Source organism: Patiria miniata, unplaced genomic scaffold, assembly GCF_015706575.1.
Source record: "Patiria miniata isolate m_02_andy unplaced genomic scaffold, ASM1570657v1 HiC_scaffold_7, whole genome shotgun sequence".
Classification (NCBI taxonomy): Eukaryota; Metazoa; Echinodermata; class Asteroidea; order Valvatida; family Asterinidae; genus Patiria; species Patiria miniata.
The window spans coordinates 14,644,938-14,664,688 of NW_024037074.1; the positions used below are offsets into that span (position 1 = coordinate 14,644,938).

Consider the following 19,751-nt stretch of genomic DNA (forward strand, 5'->3'; position numbering starts at 1 on the left):
CTTTTGCTCCTTGTGTATTCATAATCCCCATTCAAGCTTCCTCAGTCCTGCCTTCTTGCAGTCATAAATTCTCTCCATCACCATATGGGAGATATAATTACTCCCTCCACGAAAAAACATTACATTACTAGTCATCGTGTTCAGCAATTACTGAATCTACTGCGCTGTATCGGGAGAATAAAGTCATTACGTGTACATGTATAGCTCTCCAGACAATATGGATTGAATTTTAATCGACCACATTGCTGCAGGCTACATTTCCTAAAGATCTGTAAATCCTGCATATCCCGTATCTGGAAATCAAGACACTTCTTTCCACGTTTCCCAGTTGTTCATGTTTACAGTCTTTAATTTGATGGAGGCGAGCGCATTTACTGTTCTTTAAATTAGTATATATTTTTTTCGATTTGATTATATTGCGAGATTGCACAAAAAAATATTGACGTTTCGTCAAAACTGCCCGCCAACGTCTTAACCAAATCCCCCTTGAATAACAACTTCCTCAAGATCCTCAGGGTCGAGCTATAAATGAGATACCTAATCCAGACTCAATTCCCAATCTTATTCATCCAAACATTCCGACTTTGCAAATCCCTCCTTGCACAATCTCCGCTGAACACGTCTCATCCGTCCCCCGGCCGACAGTCCTGCTGAAATATTAAAGCAACAAACAAGGGGCTTCATTCAATAAAACAAGAAATCTCCCTTCATCAGCCCGCTTCGACGGGGGCCCTAACACCGCAAGCTTCAATACAATCACCGCCACACAGGCTGCTTATCCTCTAACGACACGCGCGTTTCTATGTTCGCATCTCTTTATAGCAGTTGCCATAGTAACGGATGCAAGAGTACGTCAGTAGGAGCAGTATCGTACGTCAGCGTGGATTGTAAGGTGGGGGGGTGTCTCTCGGCTCAGGAGCAGCAGCTTAAAGCGTTTACGGTTGGTGTTGTTGAGCAATTGGCTCGTCTTTAATGGTCGCCATCCCGGTGCACGGTGCCGCTGGGATGGAGTGTGGTGCTGTCCCCAGACTGGTTATAGATGAGTCAATTGATGGCTGATTTCGCACAGGTGATGGAGTAAATTAAATTTGTCGCCTCTCCCTGTCCGGGGACTCCAGTGATAATGGGACTATGTGTGTTAATTTGATGGAGACCTGCTGCTGAAAAACAGTCTGGTTATCTCAGAAACATCGGGAAACTCGCGTTTTATCACGTACGGAGTTGAGAACAAGAAAAATGGACTAAAAAAAATAAGGACAAGCAGACTAAAAAGAATGTCAAAGGTTTTTTTCGTGGACTGAAGGAAATCTGCCCTTTGAAAATGTTGATTCCAAAAAAACAAAAAACAAATTTGCCTGATGACTCCAGTATGCTCACCGCATGACTGACACTTAGAGACTTAGATATACAATGTACATGTACTGGCAATTTATAAATTATCATCAAACAAGACAGTCATGTTATCGTTCGTAATGCACAATGAGCATCCCTTGTCCAAATAAATGTTGATAGCAATATAGCCGTAATTTTGTTCATATATTTATTTTAATTCATTGGTAATAAGAAAACGACATTTGGTCTTTGTACGCGTGTAAAGTTATTTTGCAAGCGGGACGGACTGCATTTCTTTGTCATTTTTCTCGTCTAAAAAAAACTGCCGGCGGCAAAGTCGGATATTTTTCTTGTCTCCTCAAGCGATGACGTCAACGATGGTTTCCACCTCTTGATCAAGTTTCGCATTGCCACGGTTATGTCGAGTGGAGTAACTCGATGCAGCCTGTGGATTACGTACGGGAAGAGACGTGGCAAGCAAGCAGCTAGGTATAGCGACGCCAATAAATGCCAAAGCATCCGCCTTGTGTTGCTTACATAACGAGTCTGTTTAAAGGTTGAGTCTGGCATTTGGGTTTGTGTGCGTGTCTGCCTGCTGTTTGGCTAGATTGCTGTATCAACCGTCAAGGGTAATTACACCTAGTGTTAGTCTCCTCACGTCGTCCACAGTGTGCGATTCTGCATTACAAATGGCAACATTAAGGGGAAAAACATACCTATATCTCCTTGTCACATTTCAAGGTTGTGACATTACACAATGCTTCGTACATAGGATCATTTGCTCTTTATGCAAGTTTTCCATATGAAACAACAAAATTGCTTATATCTCAACCACTTATAGGGCGCATAGCAACGATAAGATCAAGGTTGACTGATAAAGAGAGACCATTAAGTATGTTTTGGGGGTCCTAATTCCGTTCCCAGCACGTGGAAAGTGGGCCCGATTTTTTAAAACCAAGCTTCAGTGAGTGTTTTCTTTTGATCGAAGTCATTTCTAGCGGAATAATTTTACAGAGTGGTTAGAAGTAGCCCTGCCTTCACTTTGCAAAGGTTTAGCTAATCGTTAATTTGATACATAATGTTTGCGGGTATTAATTACCAATGTCCAATGTGCCTTTAAGAAGACAGGAAATAGGCGCCTTTTGGTAAAATTACTGCTCAAATCTGCGTATTCTGGCAACGCACTCTTTTGTGATCACAACTTAGTCGGGCGAGGCCCGTGTATTAAAAGAAAACCTTCTCCATTAAAGTCTTCATAATTTCTTGATTACTAATTGTTCTAAAGCAACATACTCGAGTACATTAAATGTTAATGTGTCGGGAGCAATACAACTATCGATGAAAGCACAGTGACAGTGGCGTTTGACCGACTACACTCGTTAATTATGAACACAAGCTGACCAAGTCGTTCCCGATTCACTTTAAATTATGAGCGTGGAGTAAAATCTTGGTGGCCCCCAGGGTATTGGATGAATAATGGACGGTATGGCAGGAACAGGCACGTCTGGCACGCTCTAAATTACCCCCGAATCTATAACGACCACAAAGACCTTACATTCGTTCACCAGATTTTTTTCTTAACCTTATGCCACTTTCCCTGAATTCCCTCTAATCTTCGCCAACGCTTGCAAAATTGCATATGTGAGTCATTGCACTGCTCATAGTGTCACGTTAGCAATTTAACACCGTTTATCTTAATGTACTTCAAAATTATTAATTTTTCCCGCGGAAGCCTTTTTAATTATTTTTTTTGGGGGGGGGATCAGATTAAGGTTTTTCTTGTAGAGTAGCGATTTAATTCTGTGATCATATTGCTAAGAACATTCATCACCAATGTGACGTAAGACTATCATTACGGTTAACAAAAGATAGTAACAGTAGACCGTACCTCTCCTGAATTGGCTGTACTGAGGGGGCCTAATTGCAAGAGTCGATGAAATAATCTTTAAATGCTTAGGTTCTTGTCTTATATAAACCAACTCCTTTGATGATGAAAAATTGAAAAAAGCAGCCTTTAATTTCGATATACATTTACGTCCATATTACTCAGAGAAATCGCAAAGATTTGTTTTACGAACTCGTTACATAGGAAATCAAAATTGTAATTTTCAAAACATTAATGCTTTGTTCGTTGGCGGCGCTTTTGCAAATTCGAGGTTTTTTTTACAAATGGCCGAAAAAAACGATGTTGTACTCCCAGAACTTTTGAACATCGTGTGTAACTTTTTGGTTAGATTAAGCATAATTTAAGCTAAAACTCTACTTAATACGTTCCTCCTTCGTTGGAGTTGGTCTTTAAGTTCATTGACACTATAATCAGTGAAGCTCTGCACTTTTAATTCTACCATTTTTCTGAACATTATGCATTATTTATTATCATTGTGCATAAGTTCTTTTGCTTTGAACCGATCATTAATACTAAGCAAAATGAGCTTGTCAATGTTTGATAGCCACTATAGGTTTCCGCACCTGCTAAAGACTGTCGCGGCGTTAGACCCGGCCCTGAACACAAGGAGATCGTGTGGCGAATTGAACACCATCAAACAAATATGAAGTATGGTTCACTGTTTCCCTTCAATCTTCATTTCTATTCCGAGGTTTTTTCCATTAATAAAACACTACCAGTCAGATCTCTAGAAAAGGCTAAAGCAGATTAATGGTTTTTGCCATGGCAACCGAGCACGTGATATGACGTCAGCCTTTGCCTCATTCTTGTCAGTCAATGATAATGAAGAGTACAGTATTTTAATTTTGGAAACCATTATCTGAGCTGACGGTAACGAAGTCATTTCCTTTACCACAAACATAAGATCATTATAGTATATCTAGGCCCGAAGATTACCTTAAAGGGACTGCACGTCATGGAAGAAACAATGAAATCGATTTCTTAGAAGAGCGCCCTCAAGCGATTGTTTATGAAGTTGTTTTCAGTGGCCTAATGTAGAGTACATGTACATTGTTATTACACAAATCGTGGAATGAAATAAGAGTTGACATAATGAAAATGCTGAGTGTGACTTGGGAGTAGAAATGACAGGTCACATCTTGAACAGATTCACTTACATCTTAAGAGATAACAGTCACGGATGACCTGATGTCATTGACTCGGTGAAGAGGTCACTTTAAGTTCATCGTGAAAACCCCCCAGCGTACTCACACGACACCACTTTTCAGGAAACATTAAGTATGAGTAAAGACCTGATTTGACACGTATGGGTAGATATTATCGGACAAAGAGTGAAAAAAGACACGTGAGATGACGTCATCACGGAACTTAAGTTCTCAGTTCAGAGACTATCCCATCCCAGCGGATACAGCTGATACAGTGTGAGTTAAAAAAAAAAGAGTCGTTTCGCCGTGCCTTTGTTTTTATGATGTTCATTGAAGATAAGAGTTATTCATGTTGATTTCAAACTGTGTAGACGTGTTGAACCTAAGTTTACATATCGTGATAATTGACTGTTACATCTTCCGAAGAATAGCCTGCTCTAGTTTAGATGACTATAATTTTGACCTAGTTGCGGAGGTATGTTCTCTGTGTTATGTGTTTTTTTTTCTTCCATATTCCAAGTTTCGCTTCATTCTGTAATATCAAACATGATTCGGTATGAGAATGGAACATAGACGGTCTTCGACTTCATTAGCTCTGTTGAACAGCTAGCTTTTAAAAAGTGGACTTTCCTTGAGGATGTTACCCTAAAGCAATTTGTCTTTGTCTTGCATGGTGGTCATCCTAAATAGGCTGAAGTTATGAAAATACCGGACAACTCTCCACTTTGTTTTTCCTCAAGCAGTTTCTGTTATTCTTCCAAAGTTGTACGAAGCTGTTCGTATGCGGGTACACGGCCGTGTCAGTTATAAATAGCGCTGGATCGAATATGAACTCATTACTCGATAACAAGAAATCACCCACTAATATTACAGCAGTACACTGGCTGTATAAGGTGGAATGGGAGACGGGCCTACGTCGACCTTGTTACAATCATAGAGCTAGGTCCGCAGCTCTATGTTATAATTAACCCATCATTGTGCTCACATTTCGTGGCTCTTTTTATACATCGATTTTGCTATATTTTTACATCAGTTGGTTAATGGTGTGGTTGGCTTGATTAGCCAATCGGACGCCGACGTTGGCCCCGGAGCGATCCCTGGATAGTTGTTATTAATTCCGCGCTCTTGTGCATTGCTCCACACGCTGCACGCAGCAATATTCTTGGAGGGGTACGGATGCAGCAGCCTCGCCGCTCGTTGTAATGTACGATGGATTCGACTGACGCAAGTGTTTACTGCGTTATACTGCTGCAGTGACGTGGCCATCAAAGCATTGACGTATACGCGCGTAGCTCACTCCGTCTTGAGTTTAAGGCTTCAATCAACGGTAAAGATCGTCGTGGAAACCGCGCTCAGTGGGCATTGTCATTGCGTGGGCCGCTCCTGTGCTTTCGTACATCCACTACAGTACCTACCATTCCTTCGCCAATGTCGAGACAGTGAACATCATTAGAGGATTAAAGACTCGCTTTTTTGTTACCAACAAACATTTGAACAGCGTAAACTTGGTGCCTTTTTTAATTTCTTCTTATATATTTTTAAATCTTGTACCCCTGAAGGGTACCGCAAGAGGGCGTGTCTACCCACTGGGATTGTAGGAGGAGTTTGTTGGTTGGTCTTGCTGTCTGTCTGTTGATAGGAATCGATCATCATGACTCGGTGGGGGTTGTTGGTGGTAGTTCTCGCCGTGTTGGTCCTGGCTCTGGTCAGCGCTGCGCCCGTACAAGGTATGTATTTCAATTTACATTATGTCTCAAAAAAGGTACAAAAAATCCATGCACTCCAATGTCGTAATATTTCGTTCTTTACCTAAATATTCTGAAGTGTACTTTTATGTTCTGGTTATTTTTCAACTGAAACATTTTGCCATATGGTATAACAATTTTAACGTAAGTATGACCTTTGAAAGAAAACATTTTATTGGATTTGTTTACTTTATTCATTTCCCTTCTTTGTTTTAAGGAAATTTGGTACTGTTCGTTTCCTCTGTCTGAATTAAATCCATCAATTCTTGCTTTAGCGCACATAAATTAATATTCTTCACCGTGTGCTGTCGGATGTTTACGTCTACTTTCGAGAGGACTATTATGAAACACGAAAGTAAATCAGTGCTTTTCATTAAATATTTTTGAACTTTTTTTAGCAATCCCCACAAATTTTCTTCACACTTTTCTGTATTGACTACATTTGTGAATCGGAATATGACATTGTTGTGAAAAGTCTCCGGAAAGAAAATATCGCCTGGCTAAAGCCAGCAATCGTCACGTGGCATTGTGACATGAAGCAATGAAATTAGCTGTGTACAATCCCTCGAGAAGTCCAGTAATATCTTGACTAAGTCTGGCCTGGGGAGACAAGCCGAGAGCCACTCTCCCATAATCTGTGCAATCCTGTCTGATTGGTTCGCGATAGAAGCAAAATTAAGCTTCAATTTTTTCTTTCTTATAACGCCATCTTGCTGCATGACTAGTCTTCTTTCGTGATTCCCAACAGGGAGTTTCTGTCGATCCTGCGTCGTGCGCCGAGCATTTCGATATCTCCGGCTCAGGATTTGTCAATCAAAGTCGCTCTGGTTTCCCGGCACGACAGCACGAGGCAGCGGCGATGTCATACGATTCCAAACAGGCTGTAGATTAAAGGGGCAAATATAGTCATTGTAGTCAACAGAAATTAATGTTCAAACGTCGCTCGTGACGTCATGCCAAACAGCCGCCGATAGGCAACACAACTATTTTAGTATCTGTCTCGTGTTTTCAATCAGCGTCAGTTTAAAATCAGCGTCACGTGTCCAGATTAGAAACAATCTTTGACAACATACCACTAGTTGACGCTACTGGAGTCGTACTCGACTCAAGACGTTGTGACTAATTGTTTTATCTAATGCAAATCATGTGCAGATCGAACGACCATTGTTTGTTACATTGAACTCTGAATAGAAAAAAAGAAAGATTGAAGTATTCAATTCTTCAATTTGATGGTGAAAGAAAACAACTCAGAAACCATCAGACAAAAAGTGCACAATGCTGCAGGGATTCATGGCTTGAAGTGCAACATCGGCGTTACGAGTTTAAGAATATACAAAAGATTCATGAGGACATTTCGTCTGAAATTCAAAGTTCACTTTTCACGACCTCCTTTATTCTGCATAATTATGATATGGCACGTCGAAGTACACAGTCACATGTGGAATGCAGTTTTTCGTTGGTTTGCACTTACGGTATTGCGTCTCGCTTTACCTCCCACTTCACTGTATATAACGAACCTTCAATAAAAATACGCGTTTCAGGTGAAAAAACCACTGCCTATAGTTGAATACTTTATCAACCAACATCAAATTCCGTTAATATCCGAAAGTATAGTATAAAGCTATGGTAACAATGCAAAAGGGCTGCTTTGACATTTATACTTCCGAATTTTGTTATTTTAAATCCTTGATTTGTTGGCAAAATCCCGTTTATTGTGGAAGGCAGGCTCATCCACTAGACCGGTCATCTCCTGAAGACGATCAGAGCATACTAATCAGAACCGCACATCTTCTCAAAAGAGATTCTCCCACATGGTTTTACCGCAAACTCTCACTAGTTATACTACTGCCATGCAAAGTTTCAAATCTTACTAAAGGCAGGCGAATTGCCTTTATTTTATTCCAATTCGAGCCGCATTCAACTTTGTTGCAATTTCAAACTTGCCAGTTGAAGTTCTTACTCAAATAAGTCACTTCCTCGCTACAAAATAATTTGTCCCCAAAAGCAATTCAGAGTCGACCTCCCCTTTCGATAAAATCCCATGTGTCTTAATGAAGAAACGCTCAGTCTAAATCTCCCGAGAACGCTCTCCTCCGGGATTCTAGATTTACAGACAACGAGACAATACAAAATAGACCTTGCAACTGCAGTAAGGCGACAGAAACAGGAGCTCCAAGCGTAATTACTGAGCTACAGATGGGCGGACTAGAAGGCTCGAGTTACAGTTCCTTTGTAGTGAAGTTTTGGAGAAGGCTATTTGATGAAACTTGAGCTATTCCTTGAAATTATAGAGTGCCGCGTCTCCTTTCAGTCGCTTCCGGGGAAAATATATATGTTTATTTCAATAACAAGACTTATGCTTGTTACATTTTCTTTTATGAATGAGCATGTTTCTTGAAATATGACGCATGCAATGGCGTGCGCATACAATTTACATTTTTGTAAAGGTTGATCCATGCAATTATCTGCGAGATGCACACGACTAGACGCATTTTGTTGCAGATATTATTAATTGGATGAAGCATTTGTTTCACTTTCAAAGGCTTTTTGTGTCTGGAGACGATTGTGGTTCAAGAACCATGTCTTTAATCAATGATCATTATGTTTTGGTAAGGATCAACCCCGGTTGTTTTATTAGCCTGCACGGATATTATTGCTTTCTGATGACATCTTACAGAGATATTGATTTTCTTAGAAAGAGGAACCGTTCTTGATGCTGTCTTTTTATATTGACTTGGGGATATAGTCTTAGCTAGAATGCAATCCATCATTGTAATACAGTTACCGTCATTGGCATTAATGGAGCAAATCATGGGCTGGCAATCAAAAAGCAATTTTTTGTATCCACTCAAATCTACCTTTAAGGGCACATTCAAACAAGGAGATTTATCTTCAAATATTGACCGAAAGAGGAGCAATATGTTAGGAGCCCCCCCCCCCCTTCCATCCGTCAAACTAGCCTGCTCCTTGACATACTGAAGTACGTGGTTTGAATACGCGGTGCTGATGAGCAGTTGGGTGTCGCTGGTACGCACGCAAGCATAGCTGATGTGAAGGACAGACGATCGGTGTTAAACGATGGTAGAGAGACTGTAGATTACCAGTGATGATAAACACGTTTCAGTGATATGCTGGGAACGAGATGATAAAAAGCAGGAAACCAGGAATATAATTTGTCAGTTGGAAGATAAGTAGTTAAATTATGAGGGACCAGTGAGAGCTTCATTTGTACGTGCACCGCAAGCGAACAAGCTAAGAAAATTGCAAGGTGTGGACACAATGGAAAACATGGCGACCAGCTGACGTCATGTTAATTATGCATAAAGCAATTCACTGTTCAACTTCAGTCTAAATTTGGATTGCTACGTTTTAATTTGCCTGGTGCCATAACAACAGCAGGGACCTTGGGCAAAATCAATATTTAATTCTGATCAAGCTCTGCAAGATTTTACTTGTAACATTGATACGTCATGTCCAATACAAAATGTTTATAAGGTATATGAAGAGCAGTTTTGACATTTTTGTAGGAAAAAATCCAACATATTCATAGGTTCTAGATTATGATCACTACACTTCACAGACGTGCTGGGCTCTGCGAAATGAATCGCGCTTCTTCTTTTGTTTTTAAGTAAGAAAGCATATACCAAGCTTGATGTTGCTGTATGTTAGACGCATTAACCGCCAGTTTGAAATCAAATGTCACGTCGTAATTTCTGTAAACGTTTATCACGATAGAGTTTCCGTTAATATGCTATTTCAAGCTATGCATAACTCAAAGATTTCCGTCACAAAAAGCAACCATCAGCATTAGCTGCACCCAACAGTTGTCCCAAACTTTTCCCCATTCCGATCGCATGTGTTGCTAACATCAACTGGGAATTTCGCAAGCACAACGGCGGACCACCGTGCGTCCTATCGCCACATCTCCACTCACGTTGACTTCCAGATTGATTCCAGTAATTGAATTTCCGAAGAAAAGGCAAGCATCCACTCCCGAGCTAGCTGCGCGGAGAGAGGGAGAGAGCGCGCTTATTTTCCAATTCGGGAGAGCATTTTTTTTTTGCAAGAGCCATTACGGAGATACAATTGTACCAAGCCTGTGGGGCAGTTTTAGTGAGATTTATCTCATCCACGCGGGCGATAAGCTGTAGGGAATCTCTCCTATACCATTCATGATCTTGAATATCACTGGAAATGCGCAGTAAGGCCATGTGGTAGTTTATATTACCTCTTGCAGCATATTGAAGAAACGATACCCTTTCATCGAATAATAATGCTGGGGTATATTTTGTTGCGCTCCGAGCGCGCGGCATTTTTGTTGATGGACGACATCACTTCTGTTTTTCTGCTCACAATTTCTTTAAGTAATTTAGTGTGGTTAAACAAATCCGACTTTGAAGAGAAATAGCCGAGGTAAAAATAAAACTACAGACCTTCTGGCTTGCGTTCAACATTGCGCGCCATTTTGTATGGGCGGCAATGCAGTTTTCAAATTTCAGACGTTGTTTGCAACATATAAAGTTGTTAGAATTTTTTTTTATATTTATTATTTTGGTTTTAGGTTTTGTTAGTTAATATTTCAGTGATTGAAAAAGCAGGTTTTTTTTTTTAACTGACTAGACTATTCTTTAGATTTATGATGTTTATCCACAGTTGTGCCGTAGCACAACAGTCTATAAAAATTATCTAACAACTTATCTTAACTTAAATTACGTTTCATGCAGTGCCGATTTCTATACACTTTAACCTATAGTCCTATAGTTGTGCATCTTCCAAATGCATTAAGCCATTCCAAAGACCCTCGGGCAATATCATTTTAGACAATTAGCCCCCACCCCACTCTCTCATTCTCTCTCCTGCTGTCAATTTCGGGCGTCCGTTAATCATTTCAAATGGCTGTGTCCTTGCAACAGCGGAGACATTTTTACAATTAGTCTAATGAGAAGCGTAATACTGAGCGACCGCCGAATGCAGTATATGAGGCGATGTACGCTTGATAATGCTTGAGACTATGACAGATTTCCTTTTAAAATATCAATGTTATAAATCCTTAGGCCCTACCAATTTTTACTAACAATTGTTATTTTTTGCATCCAGGCAAGATGGAATGTTGGATCTTGCGAAGATAAATATCTTGTCAGAAAGGCTGACAAATTTAATCCCGTCAAATTTTACACTCTGTGAATCCTCGTCCGCTCCACAAGATTTTCTCTCTTGTTTTGCACGAAGTAAGTTACATCGTGTGACTTGACATTGCACCGCTTGTTACGCTTACCGATTGAGCATGGTTCCTCGCATCTGTACATTGCTTGCTTTTCCCGGGTATCATTTATCAAGATGCGCGCACGCGATGGATCATCCTAGTTCAACACTGCGCTGTGTGTTTTTCATTCTGCGTTGTGCACAATATACATGTGCCGGGAGGATACCAAATTCTTGGGAAACCAAGACTGTGAGGTTTGCTCAGCTTTGCTTGGTATCGTCTAATGCAAACAAGACAGCAAAGTCTTTCCACACGCCTCGTCTAAGGTTTCAACTCTTTAGCAGAGCCTTTGATATTGTTCAATATTCGTCACAATTTCAATGTGAAACACAATCCATGCTAATCTTAAACTGTAGGTCTAACAATATTAAAGCGACAAACAATGTAATTTTGATACAGCAAATAACGTTTAAGAAGGCAATAAAGGATGTTCCGATGGTGTATGTTTTTAAAATATGCGTTATCATATACATTTAGTATTCAAATAAAAAAAAATACATCTATTAAAATAGTCAAAAAAAAGAAGATTTTTTTAAAGGCAGGTCAACATTGTTGATTGTTGTCCAGAAAGCCCCACATGTTCGATCTTGTACAATTTTTGCCTTCATTGTGAACATTTGACGTTGATTCCGATAGCGTGTAAACCTAGTGCATTATGTCTAAGGCAGAGTTTAACATCTGCAGCCATGTATGAATAATTTAAACCTCGTTCTATTCCTGCCATCGTCATGGCCGCATGCTAATCGATTTTCTAACGCGTTGCAGTTTGCGAATTCCTGGCTAAAAATGCATTCCGTATCTTATAATCAAACCTCAGTGATTATGTCGCCAGTATCATCTCAGCTAACAGAACATTATAGGCATAGGCTACGCAAATTATATACTCAACTAAAAATCAGTTGAGAGTCAGTCGCAGGCACTAAACCTTTTTCAGTTTTTCTTGATAACTTGACTTTGGTATTGTGTGTGTGGTTTATTTCTACTCGGAGGTTTTGCTTATTAAATATCATTGCGAAATGTACTGCTGGTTTGCTCACAAGATTGATGATCACTGGTATTTTCTTAATATTGAAAAGATCGCATACGGTAGATAGGTAAAGAAGTTGGTCGATGAAAGTTTAATTTTGGTTTTGATTGAACATCGAGACAGGTGGTTTGCTTACTGATTACGTGGGTTAGTATAGTGAGATTTATCAATTTGAAATTTTCATCTTCCTTAACGTACGTGCTCAAATTTCAGTTTAAGGTGTTTGTTGTTTGGTCCAACTATACCAATCGAAAGACTTCATCCTGATAATTAATAAACCTTTAATCTAATTTCAAAGGTTCTGATATCATTATGTTTGTCGTTGGTAAGGTGGCACGGAATGAACATCAATATTGAAAATACCTTCTGCTTGATAATATATCGTTCGGGCACACGTCACTTCTCCGGTACATGGCAACACGCTTGCGTCACATTTATTGCGCCATTTCGAGCGTCAATGGATGATAATCTTCCGCCCAATTAGATGCCTAAATGAGAAAGAACTCGGCAGACTAGAAGACCAAATGAGAAACAACTCGGCAGACAAGCAAAGTAATTGGAAAGACCAGCAGCGGCTTAATTGGCGTAAATTGCTTCTCTAGCGTGCATTAATGTGTGCATTAAAGGAGCCAGAAGGGCTATCTAGTGTTTAGCGAAGGGGTATCACTAGCAAATACGGCATTTAAGACGGTAATAACTTGGGCTCGGATCTTGGGGAAAACTCGCCGTCTGCCTTTCCTTAAGTAGTACGGGTTATTGACTAAGATGCGATCGAGACATGTCCGTCACGAATTATGATTCTGGTTTTAAAACAGATGCGCTACAGGATGTTCTAATGCCGTTCGGTATGGAAACTTTCGTGACGTATTAATTATAATCCCTAGAGTGTATGGAGTAATTAAGTTGTGAAATATGAGCCTTGGGTGAGCCAGTGTGCCAAACAATGAATAAGGATTGCTTCCTCTCGCGGTGAATGAACGCCAAGTTTCCTTGGAGTGTTACGCATCAGTGACGAGTTTATCCGTGTTTATGTCCCACAAGACTCTATTCACAATTGGCGTAGTTTATGGCAGGAAGGTAATTAAGAATAAAAAATGCATGAAACCGAGCCATGGTTTTCAATCCTTCGCATGTTCTTTTTTACGATCTTTAGGCCTGTACCAAAATTATTTTTAAAAATGTATTTAGCCTAAAATGTATTAACTGATTAAGAATTTATCAAGAAATCATCAATTTTAAAGCAAGAAATCACATTTTTATATATATTAGGTTTTGAAAACTCAAATAGTTTATATAGTCACTACTGACACCACGAACCAACAACCTTTACATAACGGTCAGATGCGCTACTATGCAGAGGGTGTCAGTTTTGTGGTCTCAGTAACATAAGACGGTAGAAATTGACAAACATTGGACGAAACATAATCTGCGTAACTCCACGTTCAACAAACCACGTGGTAATAGTATGCCAACTCTTGAGACGTCCAGATAAAAACTGGAAAGCATTACCTTTCAGCCCTGTCGATACATCAACAGGCGCCCATTTCTCCGGCTTCCACTTAAGAGTCGACATTTTTTCAGGTATTGAATATTCCTCGCATGAAACGTGCTGGACGTAACACAGAAGATGAAGAAACTTAATATCGCGCTAACGGCCAATTTCCTACGACTCTCAACTCGGCTCGCGTCATATCGCGCATAAACCCATCGACACATTGGCGCCTGCATTATTATTCAGTGTGATCATTGATGTATGTTTGGTCAACGCTGGGGTAATGAGATGTACTGGATCTGCGTGGAATAGGAGCGGAAAAGATGAAGCCAAATTACACACAAATTGTCCATTGTCAAAAATAACGTAGGGTCAGTTATTAATGAGATTAGAGCAAAATCAACTTAGTCACATCGGAGATGTACTTGTTTTGCATTTCATTATTGGCAGCGACGTCAAAGTGGCGACCCAAGATATTGGATTAGAAGGTTTACTTAAAAAATGAAAACTAAATGAAAAAGTAACTTTATTTCCTTTTCATCACACTACAATATTATTTGTGGAAAATGTCATTCACTGACAAGCAGAACAACATCGGGAATTCTCTTTCAGTTAAATCCTGTGGAAGGCTCTTTGAGTTATTGCAATATTCTTTCGGAAATGATTTCAAATGCCTTGTTCTTAATAGCGTATCTTTGGTTGTAAGATTTGTTTCCCACTGCGTCATTTCCAAGCTACTTTGTGTACCATTATAGGATAAAAAGGAACGTTTGTATGCAGGTGTCTGCCAGCCTTTAGCACGAAAAACACAAGAAACACCATCGATTTTCTGTCACCACCCGTATTGCGTACTTAGGCCATAATTATATCGCCTGAAAATAGCACCTCCGCTTCTCTTACTTTGGGAGAATTACAACAAGGAATCCTTTTCAGGTAAAATTTAAGGCATTTTTTAAAGAATAGCACTCTTACACTTGTAACAAACGTGAACAAATGTAAACGTGACAAGTAGGCCTACTTGAGATAAGAAATTTCTAGAGTTATTGAGGTATACACAAGTAAAGTCTTTGGTTAGAGTGTTACAAGTGCCCCGTTGGGTAATTATTAAACAGGGCGATATTTACAAATACAACCCATACTTAGGTATAGATACACTTAACCATTCGATCCCTTCTGACTTCAGGATTGCAGTCACATAAAGTAACACCTACCAAAGAAAGTTCAGTGTGTATTATTCAAGGGGTATCTCTGTCACTGATAGAGCTCCGTTTGTACTTATGGTTGTTACACGTATATTCACAGCTATTAGGTTATAGCACACTGCTAGTGCATTAATCACACAGCCGTTAGGAGGCGTAAACACAATTACTCTACGACTCCACCGCAGGGAGTTAATGCGTCACTAGACCTGGCCCCAAAGCCGAAGCCGGGGTTCGTGTTAGGAATTTATTTCAACGAGTTAGCCTTAATGTTACGAATTGCTCAGATGAGCTATTTTTTTTATGCTGGTGAAAGTCCTCGCGAAATATCCACAGCACCAGTTTGATGCTGACATTTTCTTTTAAAAAAGGTTTAAAATGCGGTTTTGATATTTGTGAGTTTTGATGTCTTTTAATGTTGACAATCGTCAGTGATGATTTTGATTGACATAAGAGTACACATCGGTTCTGGTGTAATTAAGATTGGAAGAATCAACCTCGATGTATAAACAAAATCTCTTCGTAGTTTCCAATTTCAAAGAAGACGATGCAAATAACGTTTTATCTTTTTACGAAAAAAAATGGGAGACACGTGGAGGTTTAAAAGGTACAAAACAACTGTGAAGTTTATTTTTTTTCACCTGGGAAACTAATAAAGCGCGCCAATGGCTGTTTTCCCAATCGATTCTTAAAGCTATAAATAGTATCATCCACATTTAGCATCATCTGTCTCTATGCATACATGGAGCTTGCAAAACAAAGACTTCGGCAAAATAGGAAGAAATAAAATCACCTGTTTTCAGATGGTCTTACGGCAGGTTTATAAAAATACTAAGTCTTAATATTTCAAATAGAGCGTGGGTGTGATTGTTGGAGGAAACGTGTTGTTCCCGGCAAGGATGTGCGGCTTGACGTATTGATTTGCTTGTCTTCACACAACCTCCTCCTCATCCTCCTGGCAAATAGTGCTGGCAACTTGGGGGTTTCGTTAATGTTTATGGAGGAAGATTTGCGGTTGCATTGGAGGCAGAAGCTGGAACCTGGAGTGACGGTAGTTCTTCAACCGCACTGCACTTTCACTATTTGTGTTTGAGTATTTGCTCGTCGAAATCTCAGATTAAATTGCATACAAACAAACGAAAACCACAACTTCGCCCCCGTGTGTCTGGATGTCAAGAAACGTAGTGGAAAAATTGAAAACGTGCTCAGAGGTGGTTCTTAATATCCACATGTATATGGGATTGAGCTTTTTACAGTTATGGAAGCTTTGTACACTGAACAACAAACACGACCAAAAGCGAATACGAAGACAAAAACTAAATGTAAAGAAAGATAGATGAAAAGCTATAACACAGGAAAATAGTGGGTTTTTGGGGTGTTTTTTTTTTACTATAGTTTCAATGAACAAATACCGTCTAAAGCTATATTCAATAGTGAACCAGTACTTCATTTTATGTACTCAAAGTTGTCATCAATAAATCAAACGAAGATATCATATTTTCCCCCCTTAATAAAAAGCTACCCTATCCTTTACCTAGTCGTATTTTTTTTGCAATACCTTTATTTGGCTATGCGTAGAAATGCTGTATCTCCGTGGACCTGTGCGTTGGCATTTGATCACACCTTGTCTCGTCTGTGGTTCTTCCTAGCCAGAGGTTATATCGACGGAACCGAGCACAGTCCACGGTTTGTGGGTCCTGCAAGCGTTAAGTGCCAGGAATTGAAGTGACACACGGCTGTTTGATGTGTACGTTTTATTCAGTAACGATTAAAAATACATTATAGTTTTTTGCTTAACTAAGTCAGAACATGCAGCTGACGTTGGGCAGGGATTTTAAAAATTAACGAAGTCGAGTATTTTCGATGTGACCGTGCGAATCCTGTTTTTATACCGTAGCAAATTTTCTTGTATTATCTCGATTTACTCAGAAAAACACAGCTTAAATTTTTTAGCAAATTTAAAATTACAGTAACGGTATTTGTTTTGTAAATTTAAGCTTATGCTGCGCATCCATGTCTCCTTAAATGCTAACGTACCCAAAAGCGCCCTCTAGCGGTCGTGCTTAAGAGTAACTGTATATTGCAGTTTCATTAAACAGTCACGCCTCGCTATAAAGTAAACAGTCGTTAAATGTCATCCACCATGCTCACATCAGCGACCTTTGGTAAAAGCTCTGTGTGACATTTTGAAGAAGGGCAAAGATTCCGACTCAGTGCCTCTGGCTGTGACGACCACGAACTATACTGAATACTTGATCGCTGTCTGTGTGCCGCACCGTAGACGAATATCGACGATGTTGTCTCCCCTGCGTATTGATGGGTTTACGAAAAGATAATTGGCAATTAGGGAAATTGTTTAGCTAACACTGTCATATCTTTGTGCAATATATGATGTGTACACGTGGAATTCCCAAATACGTTCGTTTAACTTGAACACTTTCCTCAGAATTGTATTGAAAAATGTACAGTTCCCCGACAAGAAGTTGGAAAGTTGATACTAGGGAAATAGGATTCGGTTCACTGCAAAAACAGCGGTGTTTAATTTAATAGCACAGGTGGTATGTTTATAGGACCATAGCTTTAGAATTGTGACACCACCGGTCATATGTAGATATCATCCGTGTTAAATTTGAACCGCAGTTTTTGCAGTGTTGGGCAAAAAGATACCTGATAGTATTTACATTTAAAACAAAAAACGTTTTGGTTTAATATGCTTCTTTTTTTTTTAATCCAACATATACAATATTAGCAGCACGTACCTTTGAATTCTGTTATCATTTCTTTTATTTTCTGGTAATTTGTCCTCATAAGATTGTTGTCATCTCGAACGCAGTAAATGCATTCACATCCTCAGATATTTGCATCGAAACCTTGTTTGAAACAATCCGTGTCTCATTGACATTATCACAGCCCAGGCCAAGATCTCTACGATCAACTCTGGCACTGTGGCCAAAAAGAAATAAAATCGTCTCATTGGTATTCCAGTTAATTCTCGATCGCCCCGAGGACATCTCAGGCCACATAATGGCATCTGGAGTACCTGACTGATAGCGCCTGCAGTGCCAATCTCAGGTGAACACATAACACTCGGATAATGAGACAGGATTTCTGCCTCTCCATCACTTACCTACCAACCGGCCTCTCTTTATATTGATTTAGCCCAAGGCATGTTCGTCTTAGAAAATACAGCGTATTCGGCGTATAGAGGGAAAGATGCGCCCGTGAATTTCTTGACGACTTTGCGATAATCTTCGTCAAGGCCAAAACCTTTCAGCTCATGCCTGAAAAAGCCTACTTTGAAAATCAGCAAATTGACTGATTTGAAGAGTGTTTTCTTCCCGCGTACTTATCATTGCACTCTGAAAACAGACATTATTAATGCTGACAAGATTTCACAGAGTGCATAAAATAAGAGGATGCAAGTTGTCAACCCGTCAAGATAATTACAATCTTGACAAAATAAACGTTCAATCTTGTCCAGATTGTTTATGCGCTCAAGTTTAATAGTCAAATCCTGTACATTTTCAACACATGTTGTGAAGCGTATTTTGTTTCCACGCACTGAGGCACACAGATACGGAGCCCTGGTAGGGACATTGGAAATTTGTTTTGATATCGATCTCCCGCTGAACACCTCACTCCCACGACGACAGATCTTAACCAAAAAATACTTGAATATTGCTTTTTAGCATAATTTGTACCTCATTCATTGTCGTTTACGCAGCCCAAAACAGCTTACCTGAGGACTCGGGGGATTAAATAAAAGAATCGCTTAAGGACAACTTCTTAATCTGAACTCCATGTCCATTATGAAAATGATGGCTAACGACCCTGTATATAACACTGCACTTTCTTATAGGCTAATAGGACAATAAAAAGGTAGAGTATATCATTTGCAGCTATCGACAAAGTAACTGACGAAATTCTTGTTGAAAAGCGTACTTGGTTTAAAGATAGTAATGACACTAAACTCACTGTAAAATTATTCTTTCAGGCAGGCTGCTATTTTTAATACTGTTTTCTCGGAATGTAGGCCTACAGCATTCACTGAGCAAAAACTTCATCATGTTAGTTGTTAAGCACACTTCTTTAGATTTTGAGCACTTTTGTTGCTTCAAACGAAACAAATCCACAAATAATACTGTACCTTTAACCTAGTTGAACCAGAACATCGATTTTTTTTAATACACCACGATGAAGGGATGCGTTATATTTCTTTCTTGTATTTTTAAAAATGCGTTGTTACTTGGTATAATTAACAATCCAATTTCTGTGAATCGTGGAAAATAATTCTGTTGGCATATTTTATTTTCCTTTGTGTCACCAGTATCGTTTATACCAATGCGCAGAAACGTTAGTAGGCCTATGCAGTATCCGTATTTCAACGGAATTATAATGTTTTAAATGTTTTTCCAAAGTGCACGACGTGTAAGTTTTGATTTTATTTGACTTGTTGCTGTCTCGCCCTGAATTATAATAATGTGTAAATCGTACACAGATGCTAAACCAAAAATGGTACCGTTTGTAAAATTGAATCAGAAAGTGAGTGGCTGTGGTAGATTTCTGGGCTTTCAGCTGACTGCACCAACCACTTAGGCATATAGAATGCATATTTCCGCATCTCATGTATCATATTATCTGC

The 19,751-nt window shown here is 39.5% G+C and overlaps 1 protein-coding gene across 1 annotated transcript in view; it reads left to right on the forward strand.

Moving 5' to 3' along the window:
- Window positions 1-5,622: 5,622 nt before the first annotated feature.
- The window catches only part of LOC119746542, a 31,485-nt gene continuing 17,356 nt past the window's right edge, over window positions 5,623-19,751 (forward strand). The window contains exon 1 of the mRNA XM_038223522.1: window positions 5,623-6,110. Coding sequence (XP_038079450.1) covers window positions 6,035-6,110 — 76 coding nt within the window. The 5' untranslated portion in view covers window positions 5,623-6,034. The remainder of the gene's footprint in view (window positions 6,111-19,751) is intronic.